Here is a 9,792-nt window from a genome sequence, read left to right on the forward strand (position 1 = left end):
GTAGTCGATCAACTAAACATAGCAGTTTAACAACTAATATCAACTAAACATAGTAGTTTAAAAACTAAAATGGGTACTTGATCAACTAAACATAGTAGTTTAACAACTAAGATAGGTAATCGATGAACTTATGAAGCTTCTGCCTATTCGCTTGTCCTTCTTTGATAAAAGCAGCCTTCATACTTTTGAGCTCATTCCTCTCGCACTTCAGCTGATCCCTCTCCTCCTTCTGCTCATTCCTCTCACCGATGAGCATCCGGCGCTTTTTTTGGATTTAAATACATGGTTGAATTCGATCGATGACTCGGACTGAGACTGCATGATGGGCATTTGGTTTGGTTTTTCCAAAAGGGTGGTCATTTTGGTGCACCGGGTTGAATGGCCAGCTCCACTACTGCTGTCCAGGACGTGTCCACTTATGTTTTATGTGTTTCGCAACAGCCCCCCAGAAATTAAGACACAAGGTTAGAATCCGAACTCTTATAGAGCAGTATCTCACTGACGGCTTGGCTTGTGAGAGTTAAGCTGAAGATGTCATCTTAGTTCCCTTTTCTTGTACCATCTGAGATGTTTGTTGTGTTGCTTCTTTTGCATGGATGGTTAAGAAAACTTATTACCTCGTGTTGATTCAGTGTGGCTTGTTGCGGCAATGTATTAATCATGTGTGCTTCACAAATGTTTTGTCTGTGATTTCAATGCCAAAATATTTCAAGAGGTCCACCAGCAAAATACAATTGTGAATGAATAGAGGAATAGGAATAGGAATATCTCGGAGCTCCACCTCCGAAATTCAATTGAGAAGCATGTCAGGCTGACGTCTGAGGATCCGCAAATCAGAACCGGGCTGGTTTGATCTTCACTTGTTGAAGAATCGGGCATGTTGTTCTTTTTGCTCTAGCATGGAGAGTTTGTTTAGTCAACAATGAAGCACCTCTGTTCGTCGAAATCTTCATAGCCAACGTCTACAAGGCAGAGGCCCTCCGCGGGTGCCGGGGGAGCCGTTGCGCGCCTGCAAGTGGCTTCCATCAGGTTCAGCAAGGCGTCTTCATCAGCTCCAGCAGCAGCCTCTCTGATGCTGGTCGCAACAAGAACCCTAACCATCTGTTTGTCGCAAATTAAACCAGAGTTCATGGAGTGATTGAGAATAAATAGTAGGGCATATAGCAGTGTGTTGTGTTACCTTGCGTAGGAATCTGTTCGCAACTAGCTCAACACACATGACCGGTGTGCTTTCTTTGCAATTCTGCAAATGTGGAAAGCAAGAACTGACATAAGTTTCAACTGAAATGATGCATGTGCATATGCAAAGATAAGGAGAAAATTCAGACCCAAGGCAAATCCCAACCAGCTGAGGGTAGACAGTTATATTCCATTTGATAAATGCAGTCTATGCATTAAGGAAAGAAAAAATGAGCATGCTAGAATCACCTCATCAGCAGAATACAGTTTGGTCACTGCAGCTCGAGAATGGAACATAAAACACTCCGTAGCTGGGCCGCTGCAAAAACAGCAGGGCATCAAATGAAGTGACTGATGAGTTAATTGAACTCAAGAGAATGTATAAAATAAGAGACATGAATATCATCTAAAAGGAACACATCATGCTCACTTCAGATAACAAGCACTAATGAAGAGTGGCACACAAATTCAGGAAGGTCTCTAGTGAGCAACCATGTCTGAATTAGGTGATGAAACTATTGCTAATCCAACGTGAGGAACCATTTCTGTACTTGAAAAATACAAAGCAAGTTATGATATATGAAACTTACTCGCTACGTGAAGCTTGTGTGTCACGTGCAAATATTTTGTAAGATAGCATTTTTCCTTCCAGTTGCCTAATGATTTTGTCAACCTTGGCCACATCAAAGCTCCGAGGTGCTTTGTATTCAGGATTCTCTAGTATCATAGACGATTGCTCATCCTCTGATATTGATTTAGCATCCCCATCAAGAGGAAATATATACAGGTATCTCCTCCATTTGGCTGAAAAATTAGGATGAAATTCACGTGAGACCTGCAAATGAGGGCATCAGTTAATATTTAGCATAACATCCTGTATGGTCGGGATCAAGGTATTCTCAGAACCTTCTAACACATAAAAAAAAATCTCTGGTAGTCTCAAACCAGAAAATAGCTAGTAAACGAAGCTTGTCAACAATTTGATATCAAATACAATCGCTAGCATTCATATTACTAGCAATGATATATTCTACAAGAGCAAGGGAAATACCTCTGACACAACCAAAGATTTAATTTTATCTGGTGAGGCCTCATTTATTGTGTCTTTTATATCGGCAGGCTGCACATCCTTTCTCCACGTATCTAAGGCGATTAACAAGAAGCATTTCACATCAGTTATCAGAAGTGATGGTCAAGACTACTGAAGTAAAATTTTACATAAGCACACATGGACATACTAACTGATTTGTGCTACTAGTAAGTTCCCAGTTAAATACATGGCATGCATTGCTCGAGTAAAGTCAGCTGAGAAGGAACATTAGCACTTATTTGCCCACAAAGAAATGTTCAGGCAATTTTTTGTTTTTGGCCAGATTTGTGGTATGCTGTCACCGGTAAATATTTGCTAAAGTAAGGTCAATGAGAAGCAAATAACTTCTATGATTTGATTTGCTTCTATCAATTGAGAACCACGGTCTAAAGTCAAGCACGCCATAGTTCTAACAACAACTACACATAAGATTTCAGGCTCAAGACAAGTTAATATGCATCATAACAAGTTTATAAACATGATTAAAATAGACAGAGGCAACACAACAGTATGTGTTCTCAAGTGTAACTAACAAAATGAGCAGACTTGCTGAAGAGCAGTCACCCCTTTGTCAGTGCGCCCAGCAACAGTGGCACAGCCTTCTATCGGCAACGATCTTTCTTGAAGCTGTTTAGCTTTTCTCTCGTCGACAAATTGTCCAAGATGTTTTTCCACTAACCTGCAACCGATACAGAGTGAAATGAATAACTTCAGTAGTTTTATTCCGCCTTGAAGTATAAAGAAAGCGAGGAGAAAAGGGTTGAAGAAAACTGTAAAGCAAATTCACAGAAATGAGATTATTCTTACCCTTGAACAGTGTTGAGGTCAGGCTGCTTCTGCCAACCATCAAACGAGCCCCCATGATACGAAAGAACAATCTTAAAGTTTGCTCTTTCCCACCTGCCTCCTCGGCCTTTGGAGGATTTAACAGACATTTGTTTTTCAGATGATGCTAAAGGCTCCTCACCATTCGTATCACGAAGATGATCTTTCTGCGGAAGGAAAATCTGATAGACATTGGTAAACAGTATAATAAAACACCAAATGTGGTCTCTGAGTTTCTAGTCAGAATCACTGTCCGCGGCTCTGTGCCGCTTCTACATATATTAACAATGGCAGGTTAATGCAAAACACTCTAGTGTTTGGTCAAGCAACTGATATTGGAATTCTACTTTTTGGGTGATATTCAGTTGTCATTTTCTATTAACATAAGCACTACATATACTTAGTTGAAAAGAATCAGCATTTGTCAAATTATAAAAAGAACTGCCACTGACATGAACACTTCTTCACCCATCAAATAAGGCAAACCATGAAGTTCAGAATCTAAATTTGCGGGGGTGTAGGGGGTGCCAAATTCTACTGTTTTCCACGGACCTCGTCTTTCCCAAACAGCTCGGCGAGCCCCGCCGCCCCGGCGCCGGTGCGCACGAGCTCGGCGTAGAAGTCGACCACCCTGCTCCACGGCCGCGCGTACATGTACTCGTAGCTCTCCCTGCACGGTCAAAACGGGTGACCAAGCGAGCCATATACCAGGCGCCATGAAACGCCATGGGAAGATGAGGAGAGGGGGGAGGTCACCTGGCTGTCCACCGGAGGTGCTGGCAGGCGTCGGTGTGGTTGTACTGCGCGTAGCCATCCCGCTCCACCGCCGTGGAGAACGCCACGGCCGGGGCGGCCTTCGTCGTCGGTGCCGCCGCCATGAGGGGCCGGAACTTGGCGAGCATGTACGGGCCGGGCTCGGCGGTGCGGATGGATTTGGGGATTAGGGCACTCGTGCGTGTCCGGGCCCCAAGGGATTACGGCGGCGGCGGGAGGGAGCGGTGGTTGCCGCCTTGCCGGCGCTGTGTGGCGATATGGTGGCGGCGGCGATGGTGTCAGCAACTCACAGATCTCGAAGGGTTTCAGAAAGTTCAGTTAAGTTCAGGTTCAGGGTTAGATGAACAAAACACCGGGCGCAACTATTTCTTTTTGCCAGCCAAACAAAAAAGGGACAGAAAAACAACACTGTATTTGTAGCCTAATTCGATTCATATTTGGAATTTGATTTGAGGACTTCAACAAACCCAATCCAACTACGACATCGAAACGGAAACCCGTCTGGATGATCTAGACTGGAACTAGAAACCCAGAATCCGAATCACAGTTTTAGTTCTATAACTTGTCACTGAACCTTCGAGATTTTCCCATCTTGGCCATGATCTCCAGTGCGACCTGTTCATGCTTGCAATGGAGAACAATCGTATATGTAAGCAAATTAACTCGAAAAGAAACAAGCGACGATAAGACAAGACAAATCTCTCCATTTCCATTTTGGTGTGGATCTTTCCCAGAGAACTGTTTCGAGTTTACAGCACGAACACCATCATGGAACTCACGTTACATGCTTCCCACGACGCTCCTCTCTCTAAATACAATTCGCTAACCACAAGAACAAGAACCCTAGCTTTGGTAGTTCCGCCATCAGAAGAAAAAACAAAAACACCAGCTGACTGACTGACTGATCGATCTTGACAACAAGATGGATGGCAACACGAGAGGACACAGGTAGGCTTGAGCCTCGTCAAAAACTGCTGTTATTACTTTATATCTTGTACAGATCTTCGTCCACCGGAGGAGGATCATCCCTGCTGCTGTTTCTGGAAGGGGGTGATGCCAGGGCTTCCAGCCCCAGCTGATGCCCGTCGGAGTCAGGCGAAGGGATGTACAGCTTGCACTCCAGAGGCGGCTCGCTCTTGCTCCTGCCGTTCGCTGGCCGCGTCCTCCTGCTCTGGGGCACTGGCTTCCCATTCGTCGGTGGCACGGCCACGGCCACAGCCACGGCATCAGTCTTTGCTGTTGGTTCTTGCTTCGCCTTCTCTGTCTCAACATGCTCAGCAGGTTCCTTTGGGACCTCGTAGAGCGTCACAGATCCGGTCATACAATTCTGCAGGAGTATGTCCTGGCATTCTGGCATGCTTTGAACCTCCTCAAAGGTTTCAACAACCCGGCTCATAGTAGGCCGCCCTTTAGGGTTCTGGCTCAAGCATCGGTAGCAAAGGCTGGCCACTTCAATGGCAGCCTTGGTGGAGTATTGGCCTTCCATTCTAGGATCAATGATTCTGAAGAGCTTCCGGTTGTGGACAAGGAGGGGGCGTGCCCACTCAACTAGGTTATGCTCACGGCTCGGCCGGCTCTTGTCCACAGCCCTCCTCCCAATAATCATCTCGAGAAGTACAACACCAAACCCATAAACATCACTCCGTGCTGTCAAATGGCCTGTCACAACACACATGGTTGAATTAACACACAGAAAATTTGTCGGTAAAATGCGCTGTTTGTTAATTCTGGAAACCATAAATATTCACTAAAATTTCTTCTGGGAGAGGATCGGCTCACCAGTCATCACATATTCAGGAGCTGCATAGCCATAAGTTCCCATGACCCGAGTTGAGACATGAGTTTGGTCTCCACTAGGTCCAGTTCTTGCTAGGCCAAAGTCTGAAAGCTTAGCATTATAATCCTGTAAGGGTAACACAGAGTGAGAATGAGACGCTATCTTCAAAAGTAAAACATAACATCACGTCATGAAGTCTCTTGCATTAGACAATATCAATGAGAATACAGTTAATGAGACGCCATCTACTTCTAAATGATGGTGCCATGTCATGCATAACTGCAGAAGCATTGTGGAGCAACAAGGGTAAAACCGTATGATCCATTTGGCTGTTCATTTGGCATTAATACTTACACATCTGGATATTGACACTAACGAATCTTCCTAAACATGCAAAATACATCAGAAGAACATAATTACTGCATGGCTTGCAAACAGAAAATATATTTTGCCGTAAGACACTCAGCTGGGAACACAAAAAAGCTTTATATATCAATGGCATCACACTGATTGAATTGGACAATGATATCAAAGGTGAAATACGGACCGCGTCTAGCAAGATGTTTGATGTCTTGAAATCCCTATAGATGATGGATCTCTCAGCTCCGTGGAGATACTCAAGCCCCCTTGCTGCACCGAGTGCAATCTTCATGCGAGTTGACCATGGCATATTAAGGCAAACCCCTGTTATTTACAACCAGGTAAGATATAATCAACGAAATGTTCCCTTTAAAAGAAAATATGCGTATGACTGCTGTTAACAAAATATTTGTACCAATCCGCTTAGCATATTTTCCTGACACCAATTATCTTTGAATTGTTCACATACTTTACTTTATGATGATGAACTGAACATGTTCGCTGAATATATAAATCAATGAGGAAGCTAGATTCAGAACCTACAAGGCAAACATTTTCTACCATTTTGGTGAATGGTAATTGCTGTTTAACTGCCACTTCAATTTTAATTCATAGTATCTTAATAGCCAGGTTACCATGTGTGTGCAGATGGTAGATCATACTATGCTATCACAAACCAACTGAACAACTCAGATCACTTATATAGTTGTCACCTGACAAACTTGACAAATGCAGTAGCTAAATTTGAAGAGCTACTTGGAAGCAGGCAGTACCACTCATTGTCAGTCAAGATTTGAGAATGTTGATGTTGCTAATTCTAAAACATCTTATTCAGAACCAATATTCAGTGCATAGGTAAATGGGAGCAGGTTATGCTGCCATAACCAATGAATGTTAAAGAGCACGGGAGTGGAGTTATCAAGAAGGTGAGAGTAAGAGCTTACGTCGAAAAAGGTGCTTTTCAAGGCTGCCACAAGCCATGTACTCATAGACAAGTAATCTATGGGAACCCTCGCAGCAATAGCCAATCAGTTCGACTAGATTTGCATGACTAAGTTGCCCAAGATAGTTGACTTCTGCCTGGAAACACGATACCAATAGAAACCCATTAAATCATGAAAGGTGTAGCGTTACAGTCATTCACCCACCTATGACCAACCACAACAGTATGTCCTTTACTTCAATCTAATAAGTAGAGATGCACTCTTTTACCTAGTGCTGATACTATGTTCAAGTTGATTCTTAAAAGATAAACAAGATGAGTTATGTTCCGACGAAGATCAGAAACAACTTCTTTGATCAATATACTGAATCTTAAAATTCAATCAGCTAACAATGGTTCATGAAGATTTCACATAATGTAGAAATTAACATGACTTCTTACTGTATATAAAGGTTCAGGAAATGCAAGGAAGCAAGGAGACTTACCAACCATTCCTTGTCTCCCTGAAAACCCTCTGGGTTCAGTTCTTTCACAGCAACCTGTCTGGATGGAAAACCTATTCTAACATTTTCATCGATGACGCCTTTGTAAACAACTCCAAACCCACCCTCCCCAAGAATCTGATCAGGCCGAAAGTTCTTTGTGGCTGCTCGCAGTTCGTTGTATGTGAAAATATTGACATTTCCATATCCTTCTGTTTGCAGGTCCTCCACATCTTTCGGAGGAGCAAGAACACTTGAAATAGCTTTAGAATCAGATTTGCACTTCCTCAACCCATCTGGTCCACCAGCTTCAGCCGAAGTGCCTGTAATTGTATTATGTACAGTTATGAGCATAGCTTGCGTGCACGAAAACAAAAGGTAAGGAGATCCCAATGAAATCAAGGGGGCAAGGACTGCATAGATTGCTGGGAGCAGAGAATCAAAGATAATGCACGAACCCGTTCCACTGAATTATTTTATAAGCTATGCTGACCAGAATGCCCTATTTTAGCAGCAAGCTTGTGTACAATTCCATGAAACTGAAAATGTATTCGTAGAAGAATAGAGAACAGTAACTTGATGACCAACCATATCGAATATCCAATGTCACGAGCAGATCTACAATGATAAAAGTTGTCCATATATCATCTCCAAGTTCACTCGGCAGATCCTGAATGTGCAGCCAAGAACTGTGACATTGACAGGGAATTGCCTCCATCATATGAACAGTTTGAAAGGAGCATTGGTGGACATGTCCAAGGACGGGCAGAATATGTCATCTCTCTAATTCCCCCCTTTCTATGGGCAAAGCAACTCCTATGCAAGTTTTCAAACATCAGCACGGAATGTCTCACGCTATGCCTGACTATCTAGGAGAGATGACTTTCTACTCATACTGAAGGCTGTCTGAAACTGCGCCTGGCATTATAAGAGTACTCAAATTTCACCTCAGCGGTTTGCAGGCTCTATCGTCAACAGAGTTGGCCAAAGTAGAGTTTTCCACACCAAAAGGTGAGCTAAATATGGTATGTATTCCACCACAAACTACTACTCCCATGGATATTCGCCTCAGGCTGCAGCTACATCGGCAGCCCCCCTCAGCATATCAATATAGCACGCCTTCCATGCAAGCCCAAGTCTAAAATCCACAAAATAGAGGAGCCGGATACCCAGTGCGAACCAAAATTTTAGCACCAAATATAGTGCGGCATTCTCCATCACTCGTTACAGGAGCTCACAGGCACGAGGATAGCATCACGCCAGTTCTCATCCAGCCTTGACCGCAGCACAGCAACCCCCAAAAAACGAGGCTGCCATGTCAACAAAGCAGCACCTAAGCACCCAAACCGACCAGGGATAACCCAGAAATCCACGCTTCTGAACTGAAATTGGGCAAAGCCCAGACACCAGCCCGCACACGCAGGAACGTACGCCTACCCCAGCAAGCAAACCGGACAAACCGCGGGAGGATACAGCGAACGCACGAGTAGTACTTGAAGCGGACGGAGCGCGGGCGAGCGAACGAACCTGTCCTGCTCTGGAGCCGCTGCTCCTCGAGCGAGAAGCAGCCACCCATGGGAGGCCGCCCCGAGATCGCCGCGCGCGCCTTCCCCTACTCCCAGCCCCTCCCCATCGCCCGACCCCGGCCAGATCCGCGCCGCGCACCCGCCGGCCGGGGAATTTTCCTCCCGCTTCCGCCGCGGTCGGGCCGCGCGTGCGCTCCTCCTCCCGGCCGCCGGAGCGAGGTGGGGGTCGGGCTCGGGCGCGGCGCGAGTCCGTCGCCGAAATTTGCGGTGCGGTGCGGCCTTTTCGACTGGCAGCGGCAGCTTTTGCTTCTCTTTCTCGGGGCGGGGGGTTGGAACAGGAAGGACGGACGGACGGATGGATGGATGGGGAAAAGAGGCGCCGGGTTGGCTGTGCTGTGCCAGAGCAGAGAGAGCGAGAGGGCCGAAGGAAGCTGCTGCTGCTGCTTTCGGAATAAATAAACCGCCGCGGCACCAACAACGCGCAGCAATTGGGGATCGAAGGTTTTTCTAGTTTTCTTTGCTTGGCCTTGCTTTGTGTATGGTTGATTTGTGGTTAGTGCGCATGATTAGAGGGGGAGAGATTATTGGACAGTGACAGTGGATTATTAGTCTTTGTGCTGCTGCTGCTAGGTGGATGCCAATGGGAGTAACTTTTTGTTAAGAGGTAAATACATGGGCAGTCGTAAAATTTGCACGTGACGATCAGTTTGATGCATAAACTTGTAAAATACATGTTTTTAGTCATCAAACTTGCGTGGGCGTGCAAATACGGTGCTTTCTACCGTAGCTAGGCGTATTACATGCATGCACGGTGTGCCAACATTACATGGGCCCTC

The 9,792-nt window shown here is 45.1% G+C and overlaps 2 protein-coding genes across 3 annotated transcripts; both read right to left on the minus strand.

Moving 5' to 3' along the window:
- Positions 1-663: 663 nt before the first annotated feature.
- On the minus strand, positions 664-4,204 carry LOC119327505 (tRNA pseudouridine synthase A-like). 2 transcript variants are annotated; one of them, XM_037600606.1, is made up of 9 exons: positions 3,851-4,204; positions 3,647-3,764; positions 3,077-3,276; positions 2,803-2,948; positions 2,231-2,322; positions 1,770-2,014; positions 1,429-1,498; positions 1,181-1,243; positions 664-1,101 (listed from the first exon to the last, which is right to left on the minus strand). In XM_037600606.1, exons 1-9 carry the CDS (start codon positions 3,994-3,996, stop codon positions 913-915), a joined length of 1,269 nt encoding a protein of 422 aa, XP_037456503.1. In that variant the 5' UTR covers positions 3,997-4,204; the 3' UTR covers positions 664-912. The 2 variants fall into 2 exon arrangements, with proteins under 2 accessions (XP_037456503.1, XP_037456504.1); XM_037600607.1 differs by having other exon boundaries at positions 3,077-3,261; positions 3,851-4,203.
- A 348-nt stretch (positions 4,205-4,552) lies between these two features.
- Positions 4,553-9,387, minus strand: LOC119327504 (probable serine/threonine-protein kinase PBL17). The gene is made up of 6 exons (XM_037600605.1): positions 8,958-9,387; positions 7,434-7,753; positions 6,950-7,085; positions 6,193-6,329; positions 5,648-5,771; positions 4,553-5,527 (listed from the first exon to the last, which is right to left on the minus strand). The coding sequence occupies exons 1-6, from the start codon at positions 9,004-9,006 to the stop codon at positions 4,854-4,856; spliced, it is 1,440 nt and encodes a 479-aa protein (XP_037456502.1). The 5' UTR covers positions 9,007-9,387; the 3' UTR covers positions 4,553-4,853.
- Positions 9,388-9,792: the final 405 nt, after the last annotated feature.

Source organism: Triticum dicoccoides, chromosome 7A, assembly GCF_002162155.2.
Source record: "Triticum dicoccoides isolate Atlit2015 ecotype Zavitan chromosome 7A, WEW_v2.0, whole genome shotgun sequence".
Classification (NCBI taxonomy): domain Eukaryota; kingdom Viridiplantae; phylum Streptophyta; class Magnoliopsida; order Poales; family Poaceae; genus Triticum; species Triticum dicoccoides.